This window comes from Castor canadensis, chromosome 4 (genome assembly GCF_047511655.1).
Source record: "Castor canadensis chromosome 4, mCasCan1.hap1v2, whole genome shotgun sequence".
Taxonomy (NCBI): Eukaryota; Metazoa; Chordata; class Mammalia; order Rodentia; family Castoridae; genus Castor; species Castor canadensis.
This window is the reverse complement of record NC_133389.1, coordinates 91,467,671-91,485,767: the sequence shown is the minus strand read 5'-3', so window position 1 is coordinate 91,485,767 and position 18,097 is coordinate 91,467,671. Positions and strand designations below refer to the sequence as shown.

The window sequence follows — 18,097 nt, the reverse complement described above, 5'->3', positions numbered from 1 at the left end:
GTTTTTAAATTACTAGTGATCCAGACAGGACAGTGAAAAGGTGATAACATGCATTTGCAGAATGGGATTGAGGGTTGTTAACTGTGGTCTTTACTGTAGGTTATTTGGAAGAACTCTTGGTGATATTTTGTTGTGAGCTGGTCTGATTCCCTAGAGAAGACGCCTTTGCCTGAAAAGTGTAGTCTAGGTGCATGTAACCTAAATGTTCTGTAAGGAATAAAACCTAGAGGTTTTTAACATTTTATTTGTAATTTTTCACCTATTTTCCCTATTTGCAGTTCCTGCCCTCAATTGTGGCTGCTGTTCCAAGTCCAGAAACCCTCTCTGTTGTGGGTTAAATTGTGTCCCACAAAAAATATATTGACATTTTAACCCCTAGTACCTAGGAATGAAACTTTATTCAGAAATAAGGTCTTTGCAAATTTAATAAAGAATTGCATGAAAAATCCTTCTTCAGTACCCATTAAAATATTTTTTATTGTGGAATGCTGAATAAGTAAAAAGTTTTAATAATAGTTGGAGAGAGAAAAGTGGAATAATTCAGACCTTACTTGGCAAGTAGAGGTGCAGACATGCAGAGCATCATATTCATAAGTGAACTGATTTCCTTTTAGATTCCAAACTTTAAACACACATTATCAGTAACTGTTATAACAAATATGAAATGAAGAATTTTCTCTCTTTGAGTACAGATATTGTTAGATACCTGTTTGACATAGATTTCATTAATACTCCAGAGTTGACTTGGTCATTTTGTAATAGAAGTGGTCATAGTGCTTCCAATTCATGGCTTTTTAAAATTGCCTTTGAAAGTTGTCACAGAAGTTACCGTTGCTTTCCCCAAATGCCTTTTCTGCTTCTCACTACTCACCAGGTATAGGTGCTGTTTATGTAGCTAGCTGGAATGCCCCTTTTCTTGTCTCCCTTTAATGAATTGTGGTTACAGGTGACCAGTGAGGCCTTAGGAGAAGTATCCGAAAGCTTATTAAAATAGGTTGGCTCAGCTGCCACAGGTTCTTTTATGCTCTTCCTTTCTTTCTGCATCAAACAATGCTACCAAACCTGGAACTGTAAAAGCTATCTTCTGATCTACCAGGCAAAAAAGGACATGATTACAAACATGTGACTCTGAAATCTTTTGCTGCTGTTCTAGCTATGGTCTGTCTGCTTGTAAGTGGTGGCAGTGGTGATGGAGAACAGTCTTGTCTGTCTTATCCATTTTTATGTGCAGGTGAACTCAATTTCCCATCATTAAAAAGTAAATATAGGATATGGGTAAAGTTTAAATATTAAATAGACATGAGGCTATTTCTTTTGTCCTTTAAACTCAGCATCAATTGAGTTTCTACAAAATAATATCTATTGTATTAAATTAATATTAATTAAATTGAAAATATAATCAAATTAATATTGGTTGATTAATTTTAAATTTTATTAAAAATTAAATTAAAGTTATTAATTATAAATTAATTTTGTGGTTTGTTCGTATTTAATTTTATAAATGAGTTCTCATTTTAATATTTTCTAAAAGCTGTAAGTATAAGAAATTTGTATCTAGTTTTGGTTTGTACATTTAACATAATAAAAATATTTAAATAAATAATGGAATTCTTAGAGAATATTTTTCTTTGAAAGGAGTTTGATGATTACTAATACATGAGGACTTGCTCTAGTGTGATGAATTAACCTTGAATCCAGCCAATATTGTAGTGTTTCAATGTCTTTCTCAATGTAAACTTTATTGAACATATGGATAGAAGTAACTACTACCCTCTCTACTTCTGAAAAAACTTCTACAATAATATCAGTGCTCAGTAGTATGTTTGGTAAATGACTAAATAAATGTGCTTAGTGGTCATGGAAATTAAAAAACAGTTTTTGATATATATTTGCCCTACTTGACTCCCATGTCTCCACAAGATAGAGACTATAATAGAAATGCTTTGGTTTTATTAATTACATAATTTAATAAATTGGAAAAACAACTAAAAAGTCTGATTAGTAAACAAAAGCTTGGTGTCCTATTGTATTTCTAAGAAAAGGCTCTCAATTTATACTGAAACTATTTAATTTATCCCCCACCTACCTATGAAAATTTCAGTAATGATTATGACCATGTCCTTATTATTGAAGCAATTTTAATATTGTAAATCATTTTTACTGCTCATAAAGTCACTATAGACTAAGATAATGCAGCCTGACTTACTTCTTTGTTGCTCTTTTATAAACTGTATTTTTGTTTGTTACTCTAAAATATTTTAATGAATGTTCTTGTCTAATTGAGCCCTAAAAATTCTCCACTAATTGCTACAGGAATAATCAATTTTTTGTCCTACCGTTTTATAAACAAGAATAAATAGTAGTGTAAAAGCTAATGTGTGAAATAATGGCTCAGTGGGAGTTATTATGCATCCTGAAAACAATAATTCTCTCAAAACAGCTGAGATACACCTTTTTCTCCCCTAACTATCTAGTAGGATGCAGAGACCATTTCCTGTTTTGCTTTTATTAGTAAAAGTTATAGGGCAATTTGGTGCTAATGGAGGCAGACTAATGAAGCATATTTTCAAGATATTATCAAGCATTAGAGACTTACTTAATTTTTTTAAGCTTATGAATAGAAAAGGAATTCTTTTTTTAAAAAAAAATTAGGTTTTTTCTATATGCAAAAGATTTATTTGTATTATCCCATATCTCTTATTTACCTTAAAATTTTTATAAGCTTTTATGTCTTTCCTGTACGTGCCTGATGTTAAAGGGTATTAAAGAACTAAAACAAAGAAAACAATAAATGTTATTTTAACTGTTTTTTCAAGATGATCACATTCAACAGATGTAAGTTGTTTTAGCTAAGCCTTTTTTCTCTTTCTTCTATATTAACAGGATCTAGGATTCATTGGGTATACCTTCCATGTGTCTCTGACACTGGTGGGTGAGGACATAATATCTGGAGCTGCTAAAAATGGCGAGTGGAAAGATGAGATGAGTAGGCTTGTGAATTAACCAACCCTGGAACTATCCCATCTTATTACTTATTATGTGATATATTAATTCCCCTTACTGATTCAGCCATTATAAGTTGGGTTTCTGTTCTTGTCCTGCAATCCTAATGGAAACACTCTTTATATAACACTGTTTTAAAAACACTGCTATCACAGCAAGGGGGCTTGCCTTAAGTGATAGAGCACTTGCCTAACTAGTGTGAGGTCCTGAGTTCACTACCTAGTACTTGAAAAAAAAAAGGTGAAAGAAAACCCAAAAAGAAGCAGTCACATTTCCTTCAGGTATAGCAGCTAAAGCTGAAGCTACCAACCTTTGTTACTCCCTTGTATCTATTACCGATATTTCTTCTGAGAGTAAACAGAACTTATCACCATTATAACAACATAGAAGTTTTATGGTTACCTTTGTAGTTACAAAGTACTACCTTCATTTGATCATGGTTCGGTTTATTTGACTTAGTTATTTTCATAAAATGGATGAGACTGAGAAACTAGGCATAGATTCTGAGCTATTTCTAATTATATTTTCATAAATAAGAGCAGTGCTTGAAGCTTTGGTTTTGGATATGCAACAAAAATAAATACTGTTGTTTTATAGTTTTCAATGCAGACTCAAATCAGTTACTTAAATAATTCTTATAGATCTTTTTTCTTTTTTAAATGTTGACTCACTTAGCTTTGCTTCAAATATCAACATCCGTTATGTGCCATGATAACTTTAGAATATCAAGGTTTTAAAAAAATGTCCCAAAGCAGGTTTTTAAGTGCCCAATTTGGCAACAATCTAATTAGGACTTGTATATAGATAGTACTTTAAAAATATGAGATTGCATGATGTCCTTAGGAATTTACGTGGGTCAAGAAGTGAAAATTACTAAGGTCTGAACACCAAAGAGAGCAGGCAGAGAGAGGGAGGGACTAGAAGGAGAACCAAGAGCAAAAAGGAAAATCAGGAGCTGCTGAAAGTACCATGTAAGCTTGGGTGGTTCTATTTGAGACTACAAAGAGCCTGTAGCTGAGGGTTTCCCCACTATGTACAGTGTACTTGCCATTTTCCAACGCAATACAAAACAAGAATTGTTTTCTCATTTCCAACTATTTGTTTACTTTTTTTAGTTTTCGAACTTTACAATATTATTTGTGTACATTTAGGAAAGGTACTACTTAAGGCATATAATCATTTGTACTTATAGAGTTTATTTCTAGAAAGGTACACAAAAAATTGGAAAAATTTTGCCTTTTTTTTCTTTTACTGGCAGTACTGGGGGTTGAATAAACCTTTTGCTTCTTGAGTGGCCAGTATCCAGGACAGAGGAACAGAGGAACAGAGACTGGAGAGAGACTGTGTACTTTTGTACCTCATGAATTGTGTGCATATGAATGCATGATTAACTGAAAAAAATTAGGTAAACTTAACTTGTAAAAAGCCAGTTATCATGTTGAGCTTTTATAGTTATGGGGAAAAATATTTTAAGAAGTTACTGTAACTGGAAAAAAATGTTGTACGAGCCTAGGTGCCAGGGAAGTGGGTGGAGTTTGTTAAATTAACATAACAAATACACCTTGGTCAACTACATCATATTAAAGATTAGGGATTGATTCCTATTAATGGAATGATTCTATATTAGTGTCCAGAAGCCAGAATTCTCCCCACAATAATAGCCCACTTCTGAGATTGGAAGAGTGCATGATCATTGATTAAGTAGGTACTGTTTTCAGGTATCATGTCCTGAATCCTATGCTTAGGATTCCAAAGAGACTACCACAGACCATTTTATGTCTATTCACCTCATTAAATTTTCCATGTTATCAAATATTCTCTTGGACAGTTTTTTTTTCTGAGATGATTTATTTAAAACAGAAGGCTGTTGATTGCAGAAAAGATGTTTTTATGTAAAGAAATTGAAGAAAAGTTTCAGGTTAATGCAAATAGTTCACTTCTGTGGGTCTGAGTAGAAATTTAGCTGATGTGTATGAGTAATTCTCAGAAAAAGTATGCTGTTTCTATTTTCTATCTGTATCAGAATTTGGATTGAAAATAGCAACACTGAACATGTGCATCATCCAGTGATATGGCTCCTGCAAACAAGATTAATATATGGACCCTCAAAGTTTTGAAAATAACTCAGCAGAATGGAAACTTGCTATTTGATGTTTGCAGCCAAGCTGGATAAATTACAATAAAAACAATTAACAACAAATTTGGAGCAATGAATATTAGGAAAACTGAATTGCTTATAAAATTCAGATAGAATTATATAGCTGTTAGCACACCAAACCAGGATTGGCAAATACAATGGATAATCTTTAACAAAGATGTTTCCTTTTTAATTGTAGGTTAAAGGCCCCATAACTAGGTCCTAGTTGCAATTTCCTAATGGACGACAAAGCTGTTTTTATTTCATGGATAACTGTGATTATTGGCAACCCTCCTTTACAAAATAGAACTTCAATAAACATGATATAACATTTCTATGAAGTGAAAAATTGTACTAGCCACATTTGCCTTTTTGAAATTATAGTAGCACATTAAAGTCTTCAGTCATATTTTCTTTCTCACTGTTGACTCCTATTCAGGACATTTAGAATAGAACATTCTAAATGTTCTATTGCTACTGTCTTTTAAATTTTTAAAAATATTTATTTATTTTTTGAGACTGAATGTTACTATGCGTTACTGTGTCTTGCTGTGTTACCTAAACTGGTCTTGAACTCCTGGGCTCAAGAGATCTTCCCAACGCAATGTCCCATTCCCTAATTTGGTATTTTTTTTTTTTGGCTATACTGGGGCTTGAACTCAGGGCCATACCTTGAATCACTCCACCAGCCCTTTTTTGTGAACTGTTTGCCCAGGCTGGCTTCAAACCGTGATCCTCCATATGTCTACCTCCGAAGTAGTTAGAATTACAGATGTAAGCCACCAGTGGCTGACTTATTTTTTTTTTTTTTTCTCAATACTGGGGCTTGAACTCTGGGCCTCATGCTTGCTAGGCAGCTATTCTACCACTTAAGCCATGCCTCCTTACAGCCCTTTCATCTTTTTTTTTTTGTAACAAAATTCATTTCTACCGTATCTTTTGTCTCAATTTTTTACTGCCCCCAAACTCCTTAACCACATTTTTTTCAGGGGAGGAGGATTGATGTCCTGGAGTTTGAACTCAGGACTTCATGCCTGCAAGGCAGATACTGTACCACTTGAGCCATGCCTCTAGCTCCTTAATCACATTTGCCTGATGCTTACAGGTTTCTTGCAAATAAGTTAGTTTGGTGGTCTTTTAACTCTGATCCTGTGCAGCATCTTTGTTGCAGTTTGACATTGTTAACCCATTTACTTTGTGGTGAGAAGTTTAAGGACAGTCAGTTTAAGGACCAGTCAGTCCCACTGCAAAAGTCTGAAGGAGCCAAATGCTTTTTGATGCACTTAACTATCTCATTGTCCCAAGTAGGCACAGTCCTCTACCTACCTCATTTTAGGAAAAGCTAACACATTCAGATGGATCTAAGTTGATCTTACCTGGAAGCTCTTCAGAAACCTGAAAGCCAAGTTTTTGACCACCTCTGAGCCAGCCACACAGCAATTTAGCTGCACACCAACTTGCAGTTGGGCATAGAGAGTAATAAGCCACAGTCAAGTTGTTATGTTTTAGAATACTCTCAATCACTCAGTCATTCCAGTATCATTTGCAGTGTGACAACTCAAATTTATTAGATCTCCAGTCCTTACCACTACTCTGACTCATATATCTAGTGGTCAGCAGTCTGACTTGGATGTCTAATCTAATAGCTATCACAGAGGCTACAGGCCAAACCTGAACTTAAGCTTGTCATCCCCAGAACTGTTTCTCTCCTCCCATTCTTTCCCATCTTAGTAAATGGTGCCACCACCAGTTTTTGCATTTAATTGCTTAAGCTAATATCTTGAGTTATTCTTGACATTTTTCTCTTTTATATGTACTTTTGCCCCAGTTGATTAGCTAATCTTACTGGCTCTGCTTTTCAAAATGCTTCTTCAACTGACTGTGTCTCACAGCCCCTACCTCTACCACACTCATGCATCTCTTTTCATGAACTCCTAACTGCCCGCTATGCTTCTGCATTTACTTTCTAGGATTTATTTCCTATAAGCCAAAGTGATCTTTTTAAAAAGTAAAATATTGCTTCACTTCAAAGAATTCTAAGAAAATCAGTCTCCATGCCATCATTTGTAAACACTTCATGATTAGGGTTCCACCTGCCTTCTACCCTTATTTTCTATACTTTCCCCTTGGTCACTGTATCCAACCATGGTAACTCCCTTGCTCTCCCTTAAGAAAATAATCATGTTTTTCAAGTATTACTTCTTAGTTTCCTACTCTGTAGGCTTTTTCTAAAAATAATATATTAAACCTTTTAAAATTTTTTCATATATTTTAAGTTTCAATTAAAGTATTATGTTTTATCAATAAACATTTATAAATATTTATTATTATAAACATTCTATTATTTGTGTTTTATTAATAAAACATTTATTATTAGCTAGGTGTGGTGGCACATGCCTGTAATCCAGCACTGGGAAAGTAGAGGGAGAATTGCAAGCTCAAGACCAGCCTGGACTACATAGTGAGAGACTAAAAAGCAAGAGCTGGGGATATCACTCAGTGGTACAGTGCTTGTCTAGCATGTGTAAGGTGCTGGGTTTGACCCCCAGCATTGAAAAAAAAAAGATTTATTATGTAACCTGACATAATTTTTCTTTTCAAGAACTAAATTCCATTTTACCTGTAACTCATTCCTTGACAATATATGTACTCTAAATTTATAATTTACATCTAACATTAAAAGAAATCTTGGTTTAGTGGAGCACGCAGTAGAGCACCTGCCTAGCAAGTTTGCAGCCCTGAGTTCAAGCCCTAGTACTGTGAAATGGAGGAAAGGAAGAAGAAATAATAATCTTAAGGGGTTCTATAATGTCAACATCATTGTGAATAAAAGAACACTTAATATAGAAATAAGGATTTTATTCCTTGCCAATTTTTATAATATTCTACTACTTTTTTATGTTGCTTGAAAATCTCCTGAGTTGAGAATGGTTTTCCTCTTGCGATGTGCTCATTGTCTCAAAAGGACCACTGGGGATCCTAACCATGCTAATTATTCTTTCCCTTTCTCTTTGTTTTTTTCTTCTACTTAGGACCAGTGTTTATAACCCCCTTCTCCTCAATTTATACTGAAAAAAGTAAGAAGAAGCATACAAGAGATAGGATAGCAAAATAATGGGAATCAAAACTCAGCTTGACATTAGGCTCAGCATATATTCTGTAACATTTGTAATTAGATGTTTAGCTTGCACTAAAATGTCTTTGACACTTCTTTTCTTGTACTCTAATGTAGCGTTCTTATCTGTAAGAAGGACCAGTCTTATGGTTTAAGGATGAAGATGGCTTAATACTTCCACATTTGTAAACTATTTTGTGGTAAGGTACTTAATCAGAACTTTTAAAATGGTTGAAATTGATAATTAAGAAATTAATTTGGTTTTGTTTTTATTTTTTCCAGGTGTATGGTGGCTGATGAGGTAAGTGTTGTCATGTCAATTATGCAACTGTTTTTTACTATTTTCCATATTCACTATCTTCCTCTGTTTTTCCATTTGACTATGTCTATATATAGAAAGAGAGAGATGTGGGGTGGGAAGGGAGAAAGAAGAGAATGAATTTGTGTGTGTGTGTGTGTGTGTCTGTCTGTCTGTTTGCAAGGCATGTGTCTAGGACATAGGTTAATGTTTATATTAGTTATCCAAAATTTACTGTTGTTCCCTAAGATGCATGAGTGTTTGAACTATAACCCTTCAAATAGCTGAGCTCTTTTTCTACCTGTCATAGAACTACTTTCTTAAAAGCTAAACTTTTTAAATTTTTTCTCTAAAGGTTATTAGTAATTGTTCCTTATGAGTATGAAACAAAGCTAAATGGCATTTTGTTATCACTAAACAATTTTGTACGTTCAAGTGATGTGCACTTATGTATGTGCATATTAATGTTTCCTCACTAAAATTGAAGCTCATTGATTGATACTATGATAAATTGAACTGTGATACGCTTTACATTTTCAGAGTATTTTAATACTAAGCAATAAAGTTCAAATTTTTAATGCTAGTTGGAGAAATGTGTTGCTATTTTTCGATGCCTTTATGTACAATAGCAAAACATACTTTCCAAATATATTATAAATGAAAAAACTGGAAACTGAATTTTATAAAAACTAGTAGAGGACCCTCAGCTCTGACAGTGTTTCCTACAACTCCTTGGGGCATCATTTCCACGCAGAGAGCCACTCTGAGCACTGAAGGGACCCCTGCCTGGCTTCCCGACTTGCTACAGTGCTTTTGGAGGTCATGCTGGTCACCCTTCCTTGGTTCTTTGGTCTCGACGTCCCTTCTATGCTTTGCCATCCTCCTGCCCCAAGGACACGCTCTACACCCAGAGATGAAGACCCGGGGTTGCACCTGGAAGCGTGGACCCGGCAGTATGACAAGCTTTGCACCGCTACACAGACTGATCCTCAGCGTTCTTGCTGTGCAAAAGCAGAGATCCAAAATGGCTACTGGGGCACAGTGCAGACTGTGTGAGGTCTGTGAATCAGGGACCTTGCTGAGATGCTGGAGACATGCTTGGCTCAGGTAAAGCACCATGGAGAGCTGAAACTTTGACACCCTAAACCCCTAGCCCATGGAAGGCTTCTCCACACCACGATACACTGAAAGAAGAAGTGGGCCCCCATGCGGCTGCCCTCCGCTGGGCCTCCGCCCCACGGGCCTGCCATGCCGCCGCCCTGCAGACCTGCCAGACTGCTGCCTGCCCACTGGCCGGCTAGGCCACTGCCCACCACAGGAGGGCTCCACCACCACCACATACTGGCTCCAAACCTGCTAGGACATACAGGTAAATAGGACTGGATACTAAAGGAATAACGCTAGAACTTCTAAGACTGAAATTCTACTGTTCCTAAATCAGGAATTTTTTTTTTCTTTTTCCTTTTTTTCTCTTTTCTTTAAGTGCTTGTCTTGTTTACTGTCTGATTGTCCACCATATCTCCCTGTTGATTTCTTTGGTTCTCCATTTTTTTTCTTTCTTTTCCTTCTTTTTCTTTTTTCTCCTTCTTTCTTCAGTTTTGTTAGTTCTACTATTGTAAGTTAGCTAACTAAATTACACATAGACCAGGGACAGAAACAGTACCAATCAGAATCATGGGAATTCCAAAGGATGGAAACCATTCTCCCACAAAGAATAATTTATTACAGGATGCAGAGGGAAATGAAGAAAATGGATACCCAGATGCAGACACCAACAAAACAAAGATAAACTATACCAAGGAACTCAATAAAGCCCACAACAAAATTCTGTAAGAAGAAATCCTGCAAGTAATCAATGAGAATTTCATATGATGATACTAGACATGGTCAAACAAAATGTACAGGAGGCACTTAAGAAATTCCAAGGCAACAAAAGTAAAGAATATGAGAAAACACAAAAACAAATAAATGAAATCATAGGAGCCCTCAATAAACACCAAAATGAAACAGAGAACACCATAAATAGATAAATCAGTTAAGGAGGAAAATTGACAATATTAAAGGAGAAGTGACCCATGATATGGAAAACCTCAAAAAAGAAGAATGAAACAGAAATACAAAACAACATAGAAGGCCACTCCAGCAGACAAGAACAAGCAGAAGACAAATCTTGGAACTTGATGATGAAATGGTAATTAAGGAAAAACTGAAGAACTATTAGTAAGACAGCTCAAGGCCTGTGAGAGGAATATGCAAGAACTTACTGACTGAACCAAAGAAACAAACCTGAGAGTCATGGGCATTGAAGAAGGACAAGAGGTCCAAGCAAAAGGAATTCATAATACATTCAACAAAATAATAACAGAAAATTTCCCAAATGTAGAGAAAACTATGCCCATTCAGGTACAGGAAGCCACCAGAACACCAAACAAACTTGACCAAAATACAACTACCCCATAACATGCTATCATTAAAACAATAAGCACAGAGACTAGAAAATGAGTATTGGAGGCTGTAAGGGAGAAAAAACAAATAACATACAAAGGTAAACCCATCAAAATCAGAGGAGATTTCTCAACAGAAACCTTAAAAGCAAGAAGAGCAGGGGGCACTGAATAGAAAATATCTTCAACCCTAGCATACTCTACCCAGCAAAACTATCATTCAAAATTGATGGCGCAATAAAAGTCTTCTGTAATAAGCAGAAACTAAAGCAATATATGACCACCAAGTCACCACTACAAAAGATTCTTCAAGGAATTCTGCACACACAGAAAGTGAAAGCAAACAAAACCATGAAAGGGCAGGCAGTACCAAACCACAGGAGAACAAAAGGCAAGAAAGTAGAGAGTAACATTGACTCAGCTGCACACAATCAAACCCTTAAACAATAAGGACAACTAAATGACAGGAATCACCACATACCTATCAATACTAACACTGAATGTTAATGTATTTAATTCCCCCATCAAAAGACACTGTTTGGCAAAGGAAGATCCAACAATCTGTTGCTTACAGGAGACCCCTCTCATGGACAGAAACAAGCACTGGCTGAGGGTGAAAGGCTGGAAGAAGATCTACCGAGACAATGGCCCCTGAAAACAGGCAAGGGTAGCAATACTCATCTCAGACAAAGTAGACTTCAAACTTACATTGATCAAACAAGATAAAGAAGAACACTCCATGGTAATAAAAAGGGAAGTACACCAAAAGGAAATAACAAATATCAACATATATGCACCCAACATCAATGAACCCAATTTCATCAAACATATTCTGAAGGATCTAAAAACATATATATACTCCAACACAGTGGTAGTGGGAGACGTTAATAACCCCCTATCACCAATTCATAGCTCAATCAAAAAAATCAATAAAGAAATTCTAGAACTAAATCATACCAAAGATCAAATAGACCTAGCTACTATCTTTAGAATATTTCATCCAACTTCTGCACAATATACATTCTTCTCAGCAGCCCATAAACTTTCTCCTAAATTGATCATATCTTAGGACACAAAGCAAATCTCAGGAAATATAAGAAAATAAAAATAATCCTATGCATTCTATCTGATCACAATGCATTAAAAATTAGAACTCAACAATAACAATAACAGTAAAAAACATACAAACAATTGGAGCTGAACAACACATTGCCCAATGATCAATGGGTCATTAATGAAATAAAAGAGGAAATTAAAAGGTTCCTGGAAGTTAATGAAAATGAAAACACGACCTACCATAACCTATGGTACACACCAAAGGCAGTCCTAAGAGGAAAGTTTATAGCCATGAGTGCATATATTAAAAGGTCAGAAAGATCTCAAATCAATGACCTAATGCTACATCTCAAACTCCTAGAAAAACAAGAACAAGCACAAGAAGAGAAATAATAAAAATAAGGGCTGAAATCAATGAAATAGAAACCAAAAATACCATACAAAGAATCAGAGAAACAAAAAGCTGGTTCTTTGAAAAAATAAATAAAATTGACAGACCTCTGGCAAACCTGACTAAAATGAGGAGAGAAAAAACCGAAATCAGTAAAATTAGAAATGCAAAAGGGGAGATAACAACAAATACCATGGAAATCCAGGAACTCATCAGATACTACTTTGAGAACCTATGTTCTAATAAATTTGAAAATCTTAAAGAAATGGACAGATTTCTAGATACATATGACCATCCAAAACTGAACCAAGAGGATATTAATCACCTGAATAGATGTATAACACAAAATGAAATTGAAGCAGCAATAGAGTCACCCTAAAAAGAAAAGTCTAGGACCTGATGGATTCTCTGCTGAATTCTATCAAACCTTTAAAGAAGAACTAGTATCAACTCTCCTTAAACTTTTCAATGAAATAGAAAGGGAAAGAACACTGCCTTAATCATTTTATGAAGCCAGAGTTACACTCATCCCAAAATCAGACAATGACATCTCCAAAAAGGACAACCATAGGCCAGTCGCCTTAATGAACATCAATGCAAAAATCCTCAATAAAATAATGGTAAACTGAACCCAACAAAACATCAGAAATATCATTCACCACGACTAAGTCGGCTTCATCCCAGGGATGCAGGGGTGGTTCAACATATGCTAATCAATAAATGTAATATAGCAAATTAACAGAAGCAAAAACAAAAACCACTTGATCATGTCATTAGATGCACAATAAGCTTTTGAAGATCCAACACCATTTCATGATAAAAGCTCTAAGAAAACTAGGAATAGAAGGAATGTACCTCAACATTATAAACGCTATATATGACAAACCTACAGCCAACATTATACTCAATGGGGAAAAACTGAAACCATTCCCTCTAAAATCAGGAATGAGACAAGGATGACCACTATCCCCACTCCTATTCAACATAGTACTGGAATTCCTAGCCAGAGCAATTAGGCAAGAAGAAGAAATAAAAGGAATTCAAGTAAGTAAAGAAACTGTCAAAATATCCCTATTTGCAGATGATATGATCCTATACCTTAAAGACCCAAAAAACTCTACCCAAAACTCCTAGACACCATGAACAGCTATAGGAGGACATAAAATCAACTTCCAAAAAATCATTAGCTTCTGTATATACCACAACGAACAAACTGAGAAGGAATATATGAAAACAATTACATTTACAATAGCCTCAAACTCAAACACCTAGGAGTAAGCTTCACAAAGGATATGAATCACCTCTACAAGGAGAACTACAAACCCCTGAAGAAAGAGTTGGAGGAAGATTACAGAAGATCGAAAGATCTCCCTTGCTCATGAATTGGTAGAATAAACATAGCAAAAATGGCTATACTACCAAAAGCAATCTACATGTTTAATGCAATTCCCATCAAAATCCCAATTACTTTCATCACAGAGATTGAAAAATCTACCCTAAAGTTCATTTGGAAACACAAGAGACCATGAATACCCAAGGCAATACTCAGTCAAAAGAACAATGCAGGAGGTATCACAATACCCAACTTCAAACTATATTTCAAAGCAATAGCAATGAAAACAGAATGGTACTGGCACAAAAACAAACATGAAGACCAGTGGAACAGAATAGAGCACCCGAATATGAATCCACACAACTGTGTCCACCTTATTTTTGAGGAAGGCCCCAAAAATATTCGCTGGAAAACAGCCTCTTCAACAAACGTTGCTGGGAAAAGTGGTTATCTGCCTGCATAAAACTGAAACTAGAGCCATGTTTATCACCCTGTATCATTATCAACTCAAAATGGATCAAGAACCTTAATATCAGACCTGAAACTCTGAAGCTAGTACAGAAAAGAGTAGGGAATACTCTGGAAGTAATAGGTATAGGAAAGGATTTCCTCAATAGAATCCCAGAAACCCAGCAACTAAGAGAAAGTATGGACAAATGGGACTACATGAAATTAAAAAGCTTCTGCACAACAAAAGAAATGGTCTCTAAACTGAAGAGACCACCCTCAGAGTGGGAGAAAATATTTGCTAGCTACACATCAGATAAAGGACTGATAACCAGAATACACAGGGAGCTTGCAAAACTAAACTCCCCCAAAATCAATGAACCAATAAATAAATGGGAAACTGAACTAAACAGAACTTTTTTTTTTTCATTCATATGTGCATACAAGGCTTGGGTCATTTCTCCCGCCTGCCCCCACCCCCTCCCTTACCACCCACTCCACCCCCTTCCCTCTCCCCCCCACTCCCTCAATACCCAGCAGAAATTATTTTGCCTTTATTTCTAATTTTGTTGTAGAGAGAGTATAAGCAATAATAGGAAGGAACAAGGGTTTTTGCTGGTTGAGATAAGGATAGCTATACAGGGCATTGACTCACATTGATTTCCTGTGCGTGGGTGTTACCTTCTAGGTTAATTCTTTTTGATCTAACCTTTTCTCTAGTTCCTGGTCCCCTATTCCTATTGGCCTCAGTTGCTTTTAAGGTATCTGCTTTAGTTTCTCTGCGTTGAGGGCAACAAATGCTAGCTAATTTTTTAGGTGTCTTACCTATCCTCACCCCTCCCTTGTGTGCTCTCGCTTTTATCATGTGCTCATAGTCCAGTCCCCTTGTTGTGTTTGCCCTTGATCTAATGTCCACATATGAGGGAGAACATACGATTTTTGGTTTTTTGAGCCAGGCTAACCTCACTCAGAATGATGTTCTCCAATTCCATCCATTTACCAGCGAATGATAACATTTCGTTCTTCATGGCTGCATAAAATTCCATTATGTATAGCTACCACATTTTCTTAATCCATTCGTCAGTGGTGGGGCATCTTGGCTGTTTCCATAACTTGGCTATTGTGAGTAGTGCCGCAATAAACATGGATGTGCAGGTGCCTCTGGAGTAACAGTCTTTTGGGTATATCCCCAAGAGTGGTATTGCTGGATCAAATGGTAGATCGATGTCCAGCTTTTTAAGTAGCCTCCAAATTTTTTTCCAGAGTGGTTGTACTAGTCTACATTCCCACCAACAGTGTAAGAGGGTTCCTTTTTCCCCGCATCCTCGCCAACACCTGTTGTTGGTGGTGTTGCTGATGATGGCTATTCTAACAGGGGTGAGGTGGAATCTTAGCATGGTTTTAATTTGCATTTCCTTTATTGCTAGAGATGGTGAGCATTTTTTCATGTGTTTTCTGGCCATTTGAATTTCTTCTTTTGAGAAAGTTCTGTTTAGTTCACTTGCCCATTTCTTTCTTGGTTCATTAGTTTTGGGAGAATTTAGTTTTTTAAGTTCCCTGTATATTCTGATTATCAGTCCTTTGTCTGATGTATAGTTGGCAAATATTTTCTCCCACTCTGTGGGTGTTCTCTTCAGTTTAGAGACCATTTCTTTTGATGAACAGAAGGTTTTTAGTTTTATGAGGTCCCATTTATCTATGCTATCTCTTAGTTGCTGTGCTGCTGGGGTTTCATTGAGAAAGTTCTTACCTATACCTACTAACTCCAGAGTATTTCCTACTCTTTCTTGTATCAACTTAAGAGTTTGGGGTCTGATATTAAGATCCTTGATCCATTTTGAGTTAAATTGGTATAGGGTGATATACATGGATCTAGTTTCAGTGCCCTAATATATGATCTATTTTGGAGAAGGTTCCATGGGCTGCTGAGAAGAATGTATATTGTGTAGAAGTTGGATAAAATGTTCTGTAGACATCAACTAGGTCCATTTGATCTATTGCATATTTTAGATCTTGGATTTCTTTGTTGATTTTTTGTTTGGATGACCTATCTATTGATGATAATGGAGTGTTAAAGTCTCCCACAACCACTGTGTTGGCGTTTATATATGCTTTTAGGTCTTTCAGTGTATGTTTGTTGATATTGGGTGCATACAGGTTGATGATTATTATTTCCTTTTGGTCTATTTCCCCTTTTATTAGTATGGAATGTCGTTCTTTTTCTCGTTTGATCAATGTAGGTTTGAAGTCTACTTTGTCAGAGAAAAGTATTGCTCCTCATGCCTGTTTTTGGGGGCCATTGGCTTGGTAAATCTTCCAGCCTTTCATCCTAAGCCTGTGCTTATTTCTGTCAGTGAGATGGGTCTCCTGTAAGCATCAAATTGTTGGATCTTCCTTTTTAATCCATTTCATCAAGCGGTGCCTTTTGATGGGTGAATTAAGTCCATTAACATTAAGCGTTAGTACTGATAGGTATATGGTGATTCCTGTCATTTAGTTGTCTTAGTTGTTTGAAGGTTTGATTGTGTGTACGTAAGTTGAGGTTACTCTCTACTTTCTTGCTTTTTCTTTTCCTGTGGTTTGGCGCTGCCTGTCTTTTCATGGTTAAGTTGGGTTTCACTTTCTGTGTGCAGAATCCCTTGAAGAATCCTTTGTAGTGGTGGCTTTGTGGTCACATATTGATTTAGTTTCTGCTTATCATGGAAGACTTTTATTGCTCCATCTATTTTGAATGATAGTTTTGCTGGGTAGAGTATCCTGGGGTTGATATTATTTTCATTCAGTGCCAGGATGATCTTACCCCACGCTTTTGCTTTTAATGTTTCTGTTGAGAAGTCTGCTGTGATTTTGAAGGGTTTACCTTTGTATGTTACTTGTTTTTTTTCTCTTACAGCCTTCAATATTCTTTCCTTAGTTTCTCAACTTGTTGTTTTAATGATGATATGTCGTGGGGTAGTTCTATTTTGATCTGGTCTGTTTGGTGTTCTGGAGGCCTCTTGCATCTGTATGGGTATATCTTTCTCTAGATTTGGGAAATTTTCCATTATTATTTTGTTGAATATATTACGCATTCCCTTCGCTTGCACCTCTTCTCCTTCTTCTATGCCCATGATTCTCAAGTTTGGTCTTTTGATGGAGTCGGTGAGTTCTTGCATTTTCTTTTCACAGGTCTTGAGTTGTTTAATTAATAGTTCTTCGGTTTTTCATTTTAACTACCATTTCATCTTCAAGTTCTGAGATTCTGTCTTCTGTTTGTTCTATTCTGCTGGATTGGCCTTCCGTTTTGTTTTGTAGTTCTGTTTCGTTCTTTTTTCTGAGTTTTTCCATATCCTGGCTGTTTACCTCTTTAATGTTGTCCATTTTTGTCCTGAGTTCATTTATCTGTTTATTCATTGTGTTCTCTGTTTCACTTTGGTGTTTATACAGTGCTTCTATGGTTTCCTTTGTTTCTTGTTTTGTTTTTTCAAATTCTCTATTTTTGTTGTCTTGGAATTTCTTGAGTGTCTCCTGCACATTTTGGTTGACCCTATCCAGTATCATCTCTATAAAATTCATCTCTATAAAATATCATCTCTATAAAATTGAGTACCTGTAGTATGTCTTCTTTTAAATTATTTTTGTGGGCTTCATTGGGTCCTTTGGCAAAGTTTATCTTCATTTTGTTGGAGTCTGGATCTGAGTACCAGTTTTCTTCATTCCCCTCTGGTTCCTGTACTAATTGTTTGCTGTGGGGAAACTGGTTTCCCTGTTTTTTCTGTCTTCCCATCATTGTCTTTGGTGTTGTTACTGTCCCTGTACTGTGTGCAATTAAGTATTTTCTAGCTTGTAATAATAACAATGGTAATATTTAGAGTGGAAGGGTGAGCTGAGATG

General features: G+C 36.0%; 1 protein-coding gene across 8 annotated transcripts in view; it reads left to right on the top strand.

Annotated features, from left to right (window-relative positions):
* The window catches only part of Zranb3 (zinc finger RANBP2-type containing 3), a 226,460-nt gene that overhangs the window by 70,104 nt on the left and 138,259 nt on the right, over positions 1-18,097 (top strand). For all 8 annotated transcript variants that reach the window (XM_074070642.1, XM_074070641.1, XM_074070638.1 and 5 more), the window contains one exon: positions 8,538-8,556. In XM_074070642.1, the coding sequence (XP_073926743.1) occupies positions 8,538-8,556 (19 nt within the window). The remainder of the gene's footprint in view (positions 1-8,537; positions 8,557-18,097) is intronic.